Genomic DNA, 18,610 nt, shown 5'->3' on the forward strand with positions numbered 1-18,610 from the left:
ACTGTTATGATTACCATCTGTTTAATACCATGTATGTGTGCAACAGTGTCTGAAACTGTTCATCTGTGTTCTAGTCTGGCATTTTGATCCATGAACTTGTGTTCAGGGAAGCTCAAGAGAAAATACAGGTTTTGGATTTAACTTAGGAAGAGTATGAATGGTGAAATTTCTTACTCAGATTGTTAATATTGAAATATTTTATAATAGCTAATTGATCTACTTCTTGCTGCTTGAATGTTTTCTTGTATTTCTTTGCCAATATCCTCATTTCTACTGACTTCATTCTCCATGATGTCCCAAGATTCTAAGGAGAAAAAAACATGTCTTTTTCTATAAAACATTAACTTTTTATAAATCAGAAACAAAACATTCAAAAACATCGAGTCAGGGAAAAAATAGCCAAGATTGGAAGCTGATAAGGAAACTAAAGCACATGAAATATTTAGAATACAAATAGCATGAATTACTTAGTTTGAGTTCAGGCAGCTTGCATCTGATCTGATTAATCTGAAAAGGAAATTTTCTCTATATCACGACTCCCTCCTCCCCACTTCCCGAAACATTCTGGAGTGTCTGTCGTATATATCAGGCTTCACTCTGAGCACTGGCTGCAGAGCATTCAGCAGTGCAAAAGTCCTTGCTCTCCTGGACACTCAACATTCTGGAAAGGGGAGGTGAATAAGAGCAAGTGGAGGAATGTCTGAGCCCATGACTGCCAGTTAGGGAAGTGAGGCAGAGAGGAAGGAGCCCACTCTGCTCTCTCCTCTGAGGGTGGCCCCCATTCAGCAGTCTCAGGGCAGTGGGATGACTCAGGTTCCCCAGCATTTCTCCACCCACACTCTGGCACACCTTTAGTGTCCTGCCGTTATTTCTTTCTTTTTGTCATCACTCAGGTATTTATGTTTGCCTCAGTTATTTTTCCTCAGTAGCCTGAGCTAAGTGATAGTCTTTGACTTGACCCTGTTACAAGAACAAATCTAAAAGCTAGCACTTAAATAGAGTCGTATGTAGTGGTCAACCATATAATCTACCTTCTGGGATGTACTTGTTTTTTTTTTAGGTTTTTATCAAAATGAAATTTAGAATGTTATTAAATTCCTCAGGGAACTCATAATCCCGGTTTAAGAAATCCCGGTGAGATCCATGAGTGCACAGGCTCTAGAGTCAGGCAGTCCTGGCACGCAGTTGGCTTTACCACACGCTGGCTGCACTACCAGGCAGGTTGTGTGTCTTACATATAAAGTGCTTCATGTGGTCCCTGCTGTTTCTGAAGTGCAGTGGTGGTTGCTGCTACTGAGACTGTTAAAGAGTCATATTGCTGTTAACTCCTAGGCAAGCTCCTTCACTTCCCTGAAGTGCTGTGTATCTGTGTGGTGCAAAAATAAAACCTCTTTCTGTGACCCATTGTTGTGAGGATCAGAAGGGATAATGTTTGTGAAAGCATTTGAAGACTGCCTATTTTGATTATTAATATCCACTGGCCGTCACTTCTATAAGCACCTGGACTAGAGGATACTTTCTGAGTCACTTGTAATGGTATTAACATAAGATGTAAAACAATCACAGTCACCCAAGCTTCAAAACTCATTTGTTTCTTTGATTAGCAACAAATACTCTGTTCCCATTCATCTGTCCTCCCTGTCTAAATACTTAATAGCTTGTATGCACTTCTCATAGTGTCTTTCTTTCTAGAAAATGACATAAAAATGGAAAAAGCAGTGCTGAGCGCACTTTTATGTATTTTCTAGACTTATCAGGCATGGAATTCCTTGACGATTCTTCCACGGAGAGTTTGCTCCTCAGTGGGGATGAGTACAATCAGGACTTTGATTCAACGAATTTCGAAGAATCTCAGGATGAAGATGATGCCCTTAATGAAATTGTGCGATGCATCTGTGAGCTGGACGAGGAGAATGGCTTCATGATTCAGGTGACCTGTGTTCCCTTCACACGGAATCAGTCGGTGCAGCTGCTCGGCATGTGTGTGGGGGCATCTGTGTTCTCTTTCTTCCCCGTCCTTTGGAAGATGGAGGTTTCTAGCTTGTCATCATGTTTAACGTACCAGTTTTAATGACTGGTGGGTCTCGTCTTCAGATGAAGTGAGGTTTCTTACCTGAGGACCTGTCTCCAGTGTGTTCCTTTTGAGGTTTTCAAGCTAAAATTCTTTTCGAGAGCCATTAAAATGGCTAAGCTTCCACATTGAAGGGGAGACCATAGAACTGTTCTGCTGGTCTGGGTCCTGTTGTCTAGTAATTTATGTTATCTTGTCACCTTTCAAAGGGCAGATAACTGAAACAGTTTCCACAATATCAAAGATTAAAGGAAAGCTTTGCTGCAAGGATTACCCTTACAGATCACCTCTCCCTGTAGAAAAGGGATCTTTGAGACAAAAGGAAAGCATAACCCATATTTTGTGATGATGTTTGGAAGATCTGGAGATGTCAGTTCTAGAAATGAAGAAAGAGTAACTCCCTCTCACTCTTCTTTTCCCTGTTCCCCCAGTGGTTTTCTCAAATAAGGGAACTACAGGTTGGTAGGTTCACCACACAAGTAGTACTTCATGAGGTTGTTGCCGCACAACACTGCTACAAACTTGCTCTTTTTTTAATTTCTCTACTTTAATAAACAATTTCTAAGTTTTAAGGATGTGGGAAATAGGAGACATAGTTTTATGACTTACTTGTGATTAAGTCAGTTTACTACAGCACATGTTAATGGGTGCAACAAGAGCAAGTTCCTGAAATAGTCTACTTTAAATAAAGTAAAGCTCATGGTAAGTCATGACTCGCTTTTGAGACGTGGTTTAAGAAGTGAGCCGGCCAAAGCCACAGGACTCAGTCAGCTAGCTGAAGAGAAGGGGCTTGTCTCGGTTCCTGGCAAGTAAAGCGCGGTTGTCTTCCGGCAGTGTGAAGAGTGCCTGTGCTGGCAGCACAGCGTGTGCATGGGGCTGCTGGAGGAGAGCATCCCGGAGCAGTACCTCTGCTACATCTGCCGGGACCCCCCGGGTAAGCCTCAGTGTCCCCTCACAGGTCCCACTGTACGTCCGCTGTCTGACATCCCACCTTCCGTGTCAGCTAGACACTGCTTCTTTGTTAAAACTTAAAAGTGTTTTTCACTGTTAGAGTTTTATTTTCCACATCAGTTACTTAAAACATTAGCATAAATTCATCAGCATAATTAACACCTTACTGGAAAGACCAGGTTGTGGCTTTTTCCTGGAGAAGAACTCGCTCTTTAATGTACTCCTGTGTATTGACTTCTAAATAGGTTAATGTATGGTTATTTGAATGGATTCATACCCTGAACTCAGGCTCCTCCTGACAAGGTTTTGAATGAGCGCCTGGGAGTGCTGCATGACCTTGCAGTATTAGAGCAAGTGGGATGTCCAGGTACCACGTCTGACCCCTTTGTTTTACCGATGAGGCAAGTAGGACACTGGGCATCACGTGCCTTGTGCTCAAGACGGTCAGACTGGCCGTGCTGAGAGGGGCGCCTACACCTGGCCTCCCTGCACCTGGGCCTTCCTCACCGCAGTGGCTCTTTGAGCAGCAGTGTTCTGCATATGGTGTGTGCTTCCAGCCCCCCAGCAGAGCCCGTGTAGGCATCTCAGATAAAGGCTCCTACCTTGTTCTTGTGTCTATCAGATGAATAACATGGAGAAGCAGGAGAGTTGTTTAAACCTTCATGAATATAGGCATTTGTTTATTCATTCATCCAGCAGCATTTATTGGGTTCCTTCTGTTTGCTAGTCTCTGTGGTTAGAGGTAAGATGAGGTAAGAGGTAACCATGCCTTCCACTCGCTCACTGTATAGTAGGGGACACAGACATAGAAGCAGCTAATTGTAACTGGATATAATCACTGTTGATAGTGAACATATTGGATTATATCAGATTCTATAGATACAAAGCTCTTAGACATGAAGGAGGGGTCCCTGTTCACTTAACTAGAATTCTATATTTCGTCCAGTTCAACTCCTTGTTTCTATCTACCCCTTTCGACCTTTTTAGAGAACAGATGACAGATACGTAAAAAATATAAAGCAACACTCAAGGTTTCTCTGCAGGTGTGACCTGCCACTGACCACATCCTTAATGGAGCTTGTCCTCCTTAATGGGCAGGAAATCTGACTGTGTGAAGAACTCTGAATAATGCCAACTCTTCGAAACACCTTGCTCGTCTTTGGAATTTGTTCTTAGTCCTAGAGCTTACCTCGTTTACTGAGTGATATTGGTCGGGAATCAGTTGAAGGGAAGTCTTGAGTGAAGGACTCCTTTGTCACTGTAATCTCAATTTCATCTACAGGTCAGAGATGGAGTGCAAAGTATCGCTACGATAAGGATTGGTTGAATAATGGGAGAATGTGTGGGTTATCATTTTTAAAAGAAAATTACTCTCACCTCAATGCCAAAAAGATAGTTTCCACACACCACTTGCTTGCTGACGTCTGTGGTGTTACAGAAGTCCTGCACGGGTTACAGCTGAAGATCGGAATACTCAAGTGAGTGAAGGGTGGCCAAGGGAGGGGCTCGGTTAGGTGTAAGTTTTAATTCAAGCTAAGTCAGTTGTTTTTTGTTTCTAACTAATTTTTACTGGAGTATAGTTGCTTTACTGGCCAACTGGAACTGGTCATGTCCTTGGCAGACTCCATGCATCCTGGTATCAGGTACTTTGGTGTACCTTGTTTATGTCTGTCTTCCCTTACTAAGCCTTGAGTTCCTGGAAGATCGGGCTTGTGTCTTACTCATCATTTCATTCCTAGAGCTTAGTGGAAGGATAAGTTCTCAGTAACAAATGAAATTTGCTTCTGTTGGATGTCATAAACCTGAAGATGAGTTTCTTCATAAAAAAGTCATGCAAATGCTAAAACTCAAGAGAGAAACTAATTTATAAAGTTAGGCTTAAAAAAAAAATGTGGTTTTCCTTGATATCAATATGAATTTCTGAACATTTGTAATTTCAGTAAAGATTTCAACTGGACGGATTTTGCCTCTTGCCTGTAGGTTCTGTTTATGTTAATGTTTCTACTAACAGTAGTTATTATCAGTAGCTAGTATTTATTGAAAGTCTACGAGGTTCCTGAAATTGGTGGTTTCTTATGATATTTCATTTAATCCTTACAATAATGACCTTACTTTGATGGATGGGTGATCAAAGACAGGTTCTGTAACTGGTCCAAGCTCCTCCTGTGAGGCAGAGCAGGACTCTACCCATTGGACTATTGAGTTACAAGTCTAGCTCTCCTTCTACTGTTGAATAATTATAGTGTTTTCTGGATATTAAATAATAAGGGGTCTAAAAGATAAAATTTATAGCTTCAGAAACAAGACTTGGGTTTGTCTCCAGAATGTCCTTCTTTTACTCACTATAGAATTTGAAGAAAGGATTCCTCTTTTACTGCAGAATTTTAATTATTACAGAATCAATTGTGCAGTATCATGCTCGAGTGTTCAGTGAGGATGGTGGTAAAGATACATTATCTTGGACTGTTAGTGAGCACGTAATTAGTACACCTCTTTGGAGGCCACTTTGGCAGTACTTGTCAGAATTAAAATGTGCAGACATTTCCTAGCAATTCCATATCTGACTGATATCCACACTTGTGTGCAAAGGTTGTTGTTGTTTAGTCGTTAAATTGTGTTCAACTCTTGTGACCCCATGGACTGCAGCATGCCAGGCTTCTCTCTCCTTCACTCTCTCCCGGAGTTTGCTCAAACTCATGTCCGTTGAGTCAGTGATGCCATCAATCCATCTCATCCTCTGTTGCCCGGCTTCTCTTCTTGCCCTCAGTCTTTCCCAATATTAGGGTCTTTTCCAGTGAGTTGGCTCTTCGCATCAGATGCAAAGGTCCACATAAAAAAAAAAACCCTAAAACAACAGCAACAACAAAAAACTTGTTACTACACTTTTTTTTCCCCCCTGAACTGTTTCTCCAACTTTGTTTTAAGGAATAAGCATCATCCCGACCTTCGTCTCTGGGCTTGTTCTGGGAAGAGGAAAGATCAAGATCAAGTCGTTGCTGGGGTGGAGAAAAAAATAACGGCGCAAAACACAGTTAATGTGGAAGAAAAGAAGTATCACGTACAGAACCACAAAGAACCACCTCGTTTGCCCCTAAAAATGGAAGGAACTTATATAACAAGTGAGCACAGCTACCAAAAGCCACAAAGTTTTGGTCCAGACTGCAAATCTCTTGCAGACGCTGGGAGCTCAGATGATGATGATATTAGTAGTTTTGAAGAAGAACAAGAATATCACACGAGAGATAAAAACCGTTTACGATATCCAGTAAAAGAAGATGGAAGGCCCGGAAAGGTATAAGTAGTTCATTTGGCTCTGCTTAGAAATACGATAGAACAAAGCAAAGTTTCGTGAAGTAAGGCATACTGAATTCCCAGATTTTACTTATATTTCCAAGTTCATAAGTACCTTCTTAGGGTAAAGACATTCTTTGCTGTCTCTCAAAGAACACACTGACCTTTTGAACACTTAATTATCCCCTAATTCAGAAATAGAGTAATTCATTAAACTTTCGCCTTAACGAAAGTTCTAATTTTATAAGTACACTTAGATGTCTCTAATTTTTTCCCAGAGAACATCTATATGTTAAAAACATGAAAGTGCATATAGGTGTGTATATATTAATATAACTTGTGTTCTTTTGTACATGTTTCAGATAAGAAGTGTCAGTCCGGTTGTCTTTTTAAACTTTAGCATATTTGTATATGTATATCAATCCCATTATGCAATAAGCTAAATTCTTATAGCTCTGTATACATTGAATATTTATAAACTTATTTCCTATTCACAACTTAGAGATGTCATGCCTTCATTTTTTATTGATTTTAAATTAACAGCACTGCTTTAAAATCAGTTCTTTATCTTTCTGGCCTCTTTTATCAAGTAAGTTCTATAAGTAAATACTTAACTGAATTTGAATAGCTTGTATTACATGAAATTTTGTGGTGAATTATTTGTCAAATTAATATTCATCTTATGAAGTGAGTTACTGCTGGTGAATCTGAGCTCAGATTTTGTGTGTGTGTTAAGCAGTCAGCACTTTATAAATTTTTAAAGGATTTTATTTTTCCCTCATCTCATTGATTTAGCTGCAATAGTAAATTCTAGTGTGCAGTTAAGGACACTATACTGGCTTCTGCCAGCTTCCTTATTTTTTTTTCATATTGCTTTTTGCCTTCACCCCACTTAAAACACAGTTTAGATTAATTGAGGAAGGGGTCAGTCTAAATTATCTGGGCTTCCTAGTTACATATGTAGCTAGCTCCTTCATTTCTTCAGCAGGTTTGATTGGAAGCTTTCTATCCTGTGTAGCACTGGGCTAGGATTGGGAAGAGACACAGCAGGCATACATGTATAACTAGCTCCTTCATTTCTTCAGCAGGTTTGATTGGAGACCTTCTATCCTGTGTAGCACTGGGCTAGGCATTGGGGAGAGACACAGCAGGCATGTCTGCTTTTTTAGGGCCATCAAGTGTAATTTACTTAAGTGCTTGTGCTCCCTTTAAGAATATTCTGGGGGTCAGATTGGATTTTAACCTATCCTCTTGGGTAATGAGGTTTTTAACGTATCTTTCCCTGTGTGACATGACATTACATTTCATCCAATTCTTTGTTTCCATTGGTTCTTTGGAGAAGAATCCAGCTGAAAGGAATACAGTATTTGTTTATAATGATAAAAAGAGCACTGAAGACCCGGGAGACTCGCATCTTCAGTGGCAGCTCAATCTCCTTACGCACATAGAGAACGTGCAGAAAGAAGTCACCAGCAGGATGGACCTCATAGAAAAGGAAGTCGACGGTAATTTAAGAAGGATCTGAAACACAGTTGCTGTAGCCTGTAAAGTGTGTTTATTGTGCTTATGAAGAACTACATGATGTTCCTTAAAGTCTTTTAAATTATGGGACAAAAACTGCAGACAGTGACCACACTGTTGGAGCTTTATTGCTTCCTTTACATTGTATTTAGCATATCTGCCATTTAGGGTATTTTAGTCTTCAGTCAGTATGACTGGATGGCTATTTTAGGGATTTTTCTTTTTTAAGATAGGTACTTACGAAATACTGCCCATCTGCCCGGCTTAGTGTATACCACATATGGGATATTTATTAGTTTCATTGAACTGTGTTTTCTTTGAAAGTCAGCATAAGGACTTGAAGCATATTTGAAATATTGGGGAAAACATTTTGTTTTCACTTTGGTCAGTGTTTGTTAAGTGAAATTAGCAGCAACAAAGAACTCCTGCTAGGTTAAGTGGGTAAACCTTTAGTTCACATATACATTTTCAGATGTTTTTCTTCTGTATTTTTTATTTTATCACACAGGAACCCTAAGGAGTGGACAGGGAAAATATTATCCCCATTTTATAGTTGAGAAAATAGAGTAATTGAGATTACTCGATTTCCAGTCTAGTGCTTTTCCTGTGCTTTTTGACTCCATTTTTAAACTCATAGATTGTATTTCCCACCCCCCCTTGTTAGAGTTCCTACTGCTTTGTTTTTCCCTGTGAAAAGAGGAAATGGAAACCCACTTCAGAACCATCCTCCTTTTGGTTATAAGCTAGCTGTTGAGTTAGTTTAGTTTTAAGTAGATTTTTAAAGAAGGAAAAAATGCAACTTGATGCCATTTCCTATTATTATAAATAAAAAGGATAAAATGTAACTAATTGCATTCTGCCTAGATTTCTAGTATGTGTCCATTTTTTTTAAGTAGTGGTTCAAGAGGACACTAAGAAGTTGCCCCCTCCTTTCCTTTGTTAAAAAGAACTTATGGACTAAAAAAAAGAAACGGTTAGGGTAGCTGAATTTCACTTAAAATGGAAATGATTTAAGCCATTAATAGTAATCTTGAGCAGGGACAGGGGACGTTTTTTTCTGTTCTAGAATCGAGTAAAAGACACTCAAAATGAAGTTACTTTATAAAGGGGAAAATTACCTAAAATAACGACAGGTAAAACAACAGATAAAGGTTACCAAGATGGGCTGAGGGATAGAGGATGCTTAACGGCTCAGGTGGCTTGCGGCTTTCTAGAGAAAGGGAAGTGGACTCTTTCTGCATCACTTTTTCAACCTTTTCATTATACCATTTTCTGACTGTGTTTTCAGTTGCCGTGTAAATGTGTGTGTTCTCTTCTCTCTTTTAGTTCTGGAAAGCTGGCTTGATTTCACAGGGGAGTTGGAGCCTCCCGATCCTCTCGCAAGGCTGCCCCAGCTTAAGCGCCACATCAAACAGCTCCTAGCTGACATGGGCAAAGTACAGCAGATAGCCACTCTCTGCTCTGTATGACGGCAGTGAACACCTGATGCAAAGAATGGGGCTCTGTTCAGTCGACTTGCTTTTGTTATCCACATGGCTGCTAAGTGGATAGTTAAAAAGCTTAGTGATGTTTGATCATTTACTGATTTGTGACATCAATAGGATGGCACCTTGGAAAGGAAAGTGAAGAACAACTGCATCAGGGAAGCTAATATTAAAAAACATTCATGAGCTAGATACAAATGATAATGTGCCATAAGCCCAGGATCAGTGGAGGTAGACTAGAATCTATGCTGAGGGAATCAGATTGGCAGGATTTTTGAGTAGTTGCTAATGTGAAACACAAGATACCTGTAGGAAGAAATATGGTGCATTCATATAGTTCTTAGTAGAAAGATCTATGTTTATAAACCAGCATTTGGCCAAAACCAAAATTGTAAAGGAGATTTAAATTGTGGAGAATTCTGTAAGGTTGTTGTAAGAGCTGACTTCTCTGCAGTTGATCCAGCTGCACTAAAGTCCAGAGTATTTAAACTTTTATGGGATCGTGAACTGTCTCTTAGGTGATGAATGTCCTTAACCAGAAAACTGACAGTAGAAGTCTCACTTCTGAGGAAAACAGTTGTGGCATCCTTACTTCATTATGAATAGATGTTAAAAACAGTGAAATAATTGGAATCTCTTGCTGGCATTATAAGCTCATTGTAAAAACAGAGTGGCTTGCAGGATTGTCAGTGTGCCAAATAACGATGCTGCTGGAAAGAGAGGTTTAAATACTGTGGGGGTTCTTTCACCCAAGTCTTACACAATGCCATCAGTCCATCAGAGATGCGTCTATCCCCTATACTATATATAGAATATATATAGTCAGAGTTCAGCATTCAGGTTTCAACGTGCAGTTTGACCCTGAGTGTGCTTGATATTTGCCTTCAGAAAAAAAAAAAAATGTAAGTAACCTCAGCTGGGATGAGGAGTGACAAAAATAACAAAATAATTTGTGGCTGTGGATTTTTTTTTTTTAAACTGCTGGTAGTGGAATACTGGAAAAGCTTCATTTCTGAAGATGAATTTTATTTTTAAAACATACATAAGGCACTCAAAACTTGTAGCTTTGCTCACAAATGGACAGATTTCTGAAACCAAAGGCAACTAAGTTGCTGCGTTAGCTCTTGCTGGGTCTCGGCCGGCCTCCGTCTGCCAGTGCTCTTGCGAGCCATGCGCCGCCCCCGTGCCCGGGCAGGTGTGTGTTCGTGTGTGTGCGCGTTTGAAACAAACACTTGGCGTACATGTGTACATAATTGACACATATTTATATCTACACATATCTAGTTTTATTACTATAGTCTATAAGAGTTGGTGGTTAACATGAAATGTTACCTTTTAACAGACTGTTTTTAAAAACTTAAAAATGTTATGTATAGGTTTTGAAACTTTTTTAAAAAGGGGGGAGAAAAGACTGTTAAGAGGAGGCTATTTGATGATATATTAACACTTGAATATTTTATGCCTCATCCTGTTTATCAGTTCTAGCAATCTGTATAAATGCATTTTAGAACTGATAGACAGTCAACTTGAATTTATCTTTGATAAGAATACATGCCACTGTACATTCAGATATTATTTAAAACTGCAAACACACTGTTCTATATGTAAGGTACTGTATGTAAAACTCTTTATTAAAACAATTCCACATATCATAAAATTTCAGCTTGCCTTTTTGCGGCCTTATATTTTGATGTAAAGATGATTAAAAGAATGTGCAAAGCAGTAATTAGAAATTTTTATTGCCTTTTGTGATTCTCCAACTTGACACATGTGCCAAAGATCACAGAGATAAAATACAGCCCTATGTATTTACTTATGATGCATTAACGTTGTCAGAAGTCTTACTGAGAAATGAAAAGCTTTAGTAGAAGAGATACAAGGTAGTTATTAAATTTGAATATTAAAAGTAAAAAAAGATAGTGCCTCTATTTCATGTGTGGAGTAAACTTTCTAATGTCTCTTTTTCAAGGTTGATACTTTATCTTTTCATTTGTGTTTTAAAATAATGACCCTAACCTTTTCCCTATTATGGTTAAATTCTAGACATTTATCTGTTTTTCGGAATGGAGTAAATAGCAATCTTAACAGGCCGTGAGTAGCAGTGTTGCCCAGGTTCTTGTCACATGCTTGGGGGACCTTTTGTGCCCAATAACACTCACATTCTCAGCCCCTGATGACCACAGTTAGATTAATGGCATTTTTTCTTGCAACATCTTAAAATTAGATCACTTTGATAGCCGGCCGACTAGAAGTTTCATTAGTAATTAGAATATTAAATTCTTGCTCTGCTTTAATGCATATGAATTGGGAGTCTGAAGTTTTTGATTTATGTTTTTAAAGTAAATTTGTATTGAATTACTTGTACGCACATCTCCATTTATTAGTAATACAGAGTGTATCAACAATTGGTTGAAGCCTTTTAGCAACTATAGGCTGCTGACTCATTCCGTATTTAGGTGAGTGAATTTGTTTTTGAGAAGTCAATCCATTGTGAGAGGTTTCGGAGGAGTTGGTTTTCTTTCCACAAGTCTGTCTTTAAAAAAATGTGAGTATATATAAATACAAGCAGTAAACTAGGGAGGGTGTTTCTTGAAAAGGTAACTTTTCACTGCCACCCAGACAGAGTAGACAGACATTGTAGGGAGAGATCCTTCTTAGTGTGCTGCTGCTAAGTGCACTTTGTACTTCTTCATACTCACTGTGTGGTTCTGCTGACTTTCAAACTTAGTGTACACTTTCCTTAAAGGAAATTGATTATTCTCATTATTTAAGGTGAAATCCTTTTTCCCACATTCACCTTATTTCCACTGGCTTACATTCTCTCAGATTCTGTATTTCCAAGATGAAGGACCCCATTTCCCCTCCAGCCAACAGGATTTCCTGCCAGCCTCACTCTCTCTGCTATCACGTCTTCTAAGAGTCCTGGGTGGAAACTCACAGCCTCCTCCCCCACCCCGCCCCAGCTCATTCCTTCACTGGTTGTGCTGGTTCCTCAGAGTGCATGGTGTCATCTTCCTTCTGAATCCCACTTAGCAGGACACCATTATTTATAAAATCACATGACGGTAATACTATGGGCTTCTGAAATTTTAATTTTCATTCTGATTGATCAGAATGATGACTGTCAGCCTAGAGGATTAGCACTGAATAATCGCTCTGGGCCAGGTATTGTGCGTGTTAGCTGTAGCATCTGATTAGCTCTTTTGTGGAGAGGCGGAACAGGATCATTTTCAAGCTGAGGAGGAGGAGGACGGGAAGCTGAGGGTTAGAAACATTTAGAGACTTGTCGGGTTCAAGATGCAAACCCAGTTTTGTTCCAGCTTGTGTTCACCTCGCAGGTGTGTTTCACATATTCTTGTCATTTCTTTTCTGAAATCCTTAGTGACTCCCTATTTTAAACCAAGTTCGATCTGTGTAGTCTGGATTTTTTGTACTTTGCCTAATCAGTTCTCAAATTCATTTAAGTATGTAGCCTCACAATTTCCATAGATGGCTTCCATCTTTTGCCTTCATATTATTTTCCTCTTCTGGAAAATTCTCCTTGTTTGTTGTGTCTCTTCATATGCAGATAGTTCTTCAGGCTTCAATTTCTCTTCCTAAGAGAAGCAGTCCATCGCTGGGGATGTCTTAATAGTGTCCTTCATTGTACCAAGCTATGGAGGAACCATGTCAATGGATAATATATTTCTGTGGTGGAACAGGCAGGAGCTTTGTAGTTCTCAGATTTTTTGCTCTGGCAGTTTACTAGCAATGACCTTTCTGAGCTTTGGTTTTCTTATGTGTTAAAAGGAATAATATCTAGCTTAGAACCTGGTTTTTGAGGGCTTAATGAAGCAAATACAGTAAATAGTAAAGTTGCAAGTTAAATATGGTAGACACATTGAATGTCATCTGTTTGCCAGCCATTAAGTTATATGGCTGAATATTAAATTAATGTTAATAGAGTCACAGTCTATATAGCCTAATGGAAACATTAAAAAAATATTTTTTCAACAAGGTAAGTGATGTCAGAGAGTACAAAGAACCATGGAGGCAAAAGAAAGAAAAGATCAGTAGACTTGCAGGTGGAGAGGTTTGGGGGAAATAGAATCTATAAGTTAATTAAAACAGGGTGTGTGTGCTCAGTCACTTAGTTGTGTCTTGACTCTTTGCAGCCCCATGGGCTGTAAGGCTCCTTTGTCCACGGAATTCTCCAGGCAAAAATACTGAAGGGGTTTGCCATTTTCTACTCGCAGGGATCTTCCCAACTTAGGGATCAAACCCACATCTCTTGCTTCTTCTGCATTGGCAGGCAGATTCTTTACCACTAACGCCACCTGGGAAACCTTCAATTAAAACAGTCGTTTTTTAATGTTTTTTGACTGTGACCTCTCCATAGGAATTTTGAAAAATTGTCATTCGTTTCTGGTACCTGCTGTCTTTGGGTAACCTTGAAAGTAGATCCAGAGACAAGACTGGAGTGTACTTAGTCAGCTAAGGAATTGTATTTAGATCATCTGAGGAAGTTTGGAGTGAGGAAGAGAGAAAAGGAGGGAAGAGGGAGGAAAAAGCCCAAGTAAATAAGCACAATTGGGGACACTGCTGTGGGCAGCGGGGCTTTGAGTCTGCCATTTGAAATTGCTCATCATAAATTTAAACAGTTGCAGAGTGTGGTTTCTAACTTGTAAATATTGGGCAATTAAGATCAACCTCTTATCAATGTTGGAATAGAATCAATACTGTTTTGTTAGTTACCAACATCTGTTTTAAAAGTACACAAGCTCTTCTTTAACATTTGGAAAATTTTCAGTTTTTATATTCTATTTTTTGCCTTTGTATTTTACTTCCTAATAGAATGTTGTCTTCTTTTATACTTACAAGTCTTTATCATACTTTTGTCCATACACACAGAATTGCAATTTAAAATTGTATTTATAGACTTCTTAGAGTATCAAAATACTTGGTGAACTAATCACTAATATCACTGAATATAAAATAGAGAAATCTACAATTATAGTTGAAGAGTTCAGCCCTCCTTTAACACTAATTGATGGAATAAGTAGCCAGAATATCAGGACAGAAGACTGGAACAAAAATGAATACTCAACCTAATTGACGTTGAGAGGACATTCCACCCAACAACATGAGAATATGAATTTCCTTTTTAATACACATGGAACATGCAAAGAGATGGACTACATGCTAGGCTATAAAATAGGCCTCAATTCGTTTAAAATTGAAATGTATAACATGTTCTCCAACAATAATGAAACTGGAAACTGGTATTAGATATCTGAAAAAACTCCAAAATGTTTGGAAATTATCAACATACTTTTAAACAGTCCATGACTCAAAAAAGTTATGTTAAATTAGAAAATGACTGAATGAAAAGGAAAACACATAATGTTAAAATTTGTGGGATGCAGCTTGATATTAGAGGGAAATTTACCATTTTAAATGATTATAATAAAAAGCAAGGTACAGATTTTAACTTACTGTGGTGATCATTTTGCAATATATGCAAATTTTGAATCATACTCTTGAATGTCAATTATACCTCAGTTTTTTAAAAAGCTAGAAATTTTAAGTAAGGTACAAAATCATTGGTTTAAGATTTAAAAAATGAGAAAGCAGTTTAAAACCAAAATAAATGGAAAGAAATGTGTGAAATCTATGAAGTATCAAATGGACACACAAAAGGAAAGTATCAATATAAAAAAAAAGGCTGATTCTTTTCTTGGAAAATAAAACCGGTTGACTCCTACATAGACTGAAAATTAGAATGGAAGAGGGAACATTACAACATATCAAACGTACAATTTTTTTAAAGGGATATAGTGAAAAAACACTAATTTGACAGCTTACAATGAAACAAAAAATTCCTCAAAGATACAAGTTAGCAAATCGACTTAAATAAATTGAATTTGTAATTGAAAATGTTCCTTCAAAATTCCAGGCCTAAATGTGAATTATATGAAACATTTAAGGAAGAATCCTTGATTTTACACAAGCACTGAAAAAATAAGAAACACGTATTTTTTTAGACCAACTTTAACCTCATGCCAGAACCAGAAAAAACACTACAAGGAAAGGAAGTTACAGAGTAACACATGTCTAGAATATAGACACAGTCCTCAACAAAATAATTACATGAATACAATGATATACAGGAACTATAATATATCAAGATCAAGTTGGGTATTCCACAGGAATACAGAGGTGGTTTAAAGTCAATGAATTATGTTAATTCACTAAGATAAGGGTTTTCATAAATTTCAGTGTCCATGATCAAAAACTACTAGAACAAGAATTTGCATAATAATATAGAGCATCTATCAGGAAACAAACCTCATAATGGTAAAGGAATACTTTCTCTAAGGAACAAAGCCAGAATATCCACTATCACTGTTATTATACAACATTAATGTACAGGTCCTGCTAGTGCAATAGGGCACTGGGCAATAAAGGAGGAAAAATAAAAGGCATAGTCCTTAGGAAGAAAAAACATTTGCAGGTGACGTGTACTTGGAAAAGCGTGAGGAACCTACCAAAAATGCTGCTAGAATTAAGATTTCTTTACATGAGCAAGGTGCTGTTGGAGATTAGGATTTTCTTAAATGCAATTTTTAATAGCATCAAAGAAAAAACTTGACAGTGAATCTGAAAACATATGCAGAACCTGTGCACAGAGAACTACAAAACAATGCCTAGAATAAAGATGGGGTAAATAGAAATACTAAGAGCATGGATTGGAAGACACCATACTGTTAAAATGTCAGTTCTCCTGAGACAGATTAATAGAATGCAATCCCATGTGAAATCCCAGCAGACTTTTTGAAGCAGAAGTTAGCAAACTGATTCAAATTTTATATGGAAATGTGAAGGAACAAGAATACCCTGAGAAATTTTGAAAGAGAAGAACTCAAGTTGAAGGGCATGCAGTTTCTGATTTGGAGGTTATTAAGCTGTAGTGGCCAGGACAGTGTAGATGTAGCATAAAGACACAGATGTAGGTTGGTAGTACGGAAGAGGGAACCTCGAAACAGACCTGAAAATACGGCCAGCCGAATGAAGGCTGCGCACCCTTCCTTGTCAGCGTTTGGTGTTTGCCAGTGTTTTGCATGTTAGCTAGTTTAATAGGTGTGCAGTGACACTTCATTTTAATTTGCATATGGGTAGCCAGTTGTTCCAGTGCCCTTTGTTGAAAATATTATTTTCCCTTTGAATTACCTATGTCCTTTTGTCAAAAATCAGTTGACCATAATTACATAGGTTTATGGCCACACTGTATTCTCTTCTCATTGATCTAGACGTCTGTCCTTAGTCAAATGTCCTACTATCTTGATTACTGTAGCTTTAAGGTTTAGAATCAATTAGGTGTAATTCCTTTAATTATGTTCTTTTTTCTTGCCTGTTTTTTTGCCAAATCTAGTGTTTTTTTTTTTGTTTTTTTTGCATTCCTATAAAAGTTCTAGGATCAGGTTTGTTCAGTTCAGTCACTCAGTCGTGTCTGCCTCTTTGCCACCCCTTGGACTGCAGCACGCCAGACCTCCCTGTCCATCACCAACTCCTGGACGTTGCTCAGACTCATGTCCATCAAGTCAGTGATGCCATCCAACCATGTCATCCTCTGTCATCCCCTTCTCAGATTTGTTACTTTCTTTTAAAAGCCTGCTGGACTTTTGACAGGAATTGCACTGAATCTACGGATAAGTTACCATCTTAACACTATTGAATCTTTTGATCAAGAGCATGGTGTGTTTCTCCATTTGTTTAGCATTTCTGTATATTTTTTTCCCTAGCAATATTTTGTAGTTTTCAGTGTTCAGATTTTGCACTTATTTTGTTAAATTTGTTTCTGAGTATCTTATTCTTTCTGATGATATTGTAAATGGAATTGTTTTCTCAATTTTGTTTTCAGATGTTTAATTACTAGAATATAAATAAAATTGATTTTTAGAAAATATCTTGTATCTGATGACATTGTTAAACTCACTTATTAATCCTAGAATTTTTGAATATTTCCAAATATTTTCTAGGGATGAAACTAAGGAGACCTTATAGGTAAATGAAATGTAAGATCCTGGATTGGATCCTGGAACAGGAGAAAAAAAAAAGTTACTGGTGGAAAAGCTGATGGAAGCCTGTAAAAGTCTGTAGTTTCGTTAATGGTATTGATAGTTTCTCAGTTTGGGTAATTATGATATGGTTATGTAAGATGTTAATATTAGGTGAAATTGGTTAAAGAGTATTGGGAACTCTGTACTACTATTTCAACTTTGGAACAAGTTGACAAATTATTTCAAAATGAAAAGTAAAAATAATGAAACAATGTAAACCATGGACTTTAGTTAAAAATAATGTATAAATATTGTTTCATTAATTGTTACAACTGTACCACACTAATGCAAGATGTTAGTACTAGCAGAAACTGGAGAAAGAGGGTATATGGGAATTTTCTGTACTATACGCTCAATTTTTCTGTAAATATAAAACTGTAAAGTATATAATTAAGTTACAAGAGAAAGGAATGTAAGGGGATAATTGTACTATGTGTCTTTTTAGTTTGAGAAAGAGAAGAATTCAGTAAAATTATGACAACCCTACAGACAATTGACTTTTGTTCTTGAAACACTGTCTCTGGGAGTCAGTCTTGCCCAGGAAATCAAGGAGAAAATGCCTTCATTAGAAAAGCATTCTTCTTTCTTACAGTCATTGTGGGAGCGTTGTAAGATTGAAAACAAACTTCAAAGATAGAAGAATAAGAGAGTGTTGCTTGGGAGAAAGGCTGAGATCTTAGATGGGAGACTGGCCAGATTTCAATTAGAAAACGGGTCTTGGAAGGCTACTGTAGGCTGATAGGAGTGAGTGATGGTGTTGCATGGACGATAAAATTGTCTTAAAAAGAGACACTGGAACAACCAAACATAAATTAATAGAGAGGACTAGGCCAGGCTGCACAGTCAGATCTCAGCTCTTTTTTGTTGGAAATTCTCCAAAGACAGACAGGTCTAGGATCAGTGGACTATTTTGAGAAGCTCTATCTCAGAGTCACAAATGGAAGGCTCATAGAGAGGGGGAACCATCTCTTTATAGGGAAACATAATTTTTTTTCCATCCCCAAAATGTCTCTCTGGCAATGTGAGTTGAAAACAATCAAGGCCCAGAAGACTCAGGAGAAGACTGATCTTCTTCATAGCTATCTGAAAGGATTTAGGTAGAGGGCTTGCTCCAGAATAGAGCTGTCACTACAGATATCTGCAGAGAACATGGGCAGCATCTGGTGGGGAAAATTCATCAGGGCCTAGAGATC

The 18,610-nt window shown here is 38.0% G+C and overlaps 1 protein-coding gene across 11 annotated transcripts in view; it reads left to right on the top strand.

Moving 5' to 3' along the window:
- PHF20L1 (PHD finger protein 20 like 1) overlaps window positions 1-17,849 on the top strand; it is a 75,563-nt gene extending 57,714 nt beyond the window's left edge. For 8 of the 11 annotated variants that reach the window (XM_065903354.1, XM_065903352.1, XM_065903362.1 and 5 more), the window contains 6 exons: window positions 1,749-1,930; window positions 2,906-3,005; window positions 4,305-4,500; window positions 5,948-6,314; window positions 7,653-7,818; window positions 9,161-17,849. In XM_065903354.1, the coding sequence (XP_065759426.1) occupies window positions 1,749-1,930; window positions 2,906-3,005; window positions 4,305-4,500; window positions 5,948-6,314; window positions 7,653-7,818; window positions 9,161-9,303 (1,154 nt within the window). In that variant the 3' untranslated portion in view covers window positions 9,304-17,849. The remainder of the gene's footprint in view (window positions 1-1,748; window positions 1,931-2,905; window positions 3,006-4,304; window positions 4,501-5,947; window positions 6,315-7,652; window positions 7,819-9,160) is intronic. The other 3 variants (XM_065903358.1, XM_065903361.1, XM_065903356.1) reach the window with 2 other exon arrangements.
- The last annotated feature ends 761 nt before the right edge of the window (window positions 17,850-18,610 follow it).

This window comes from Muntiacus reevesi, chromosome 12, assembly GCF_963930625.1.
Source record: "Muntiacus reevesi chromosome 12, mMunRee1.1, whole genome shotgun sequence".
Lineage (NCBI taxonomy): Eukaryota > Metazoa > Chordata > Mammalia > Artiodactyla > Cervidae > Muntiacus > Muntiacus reevesi.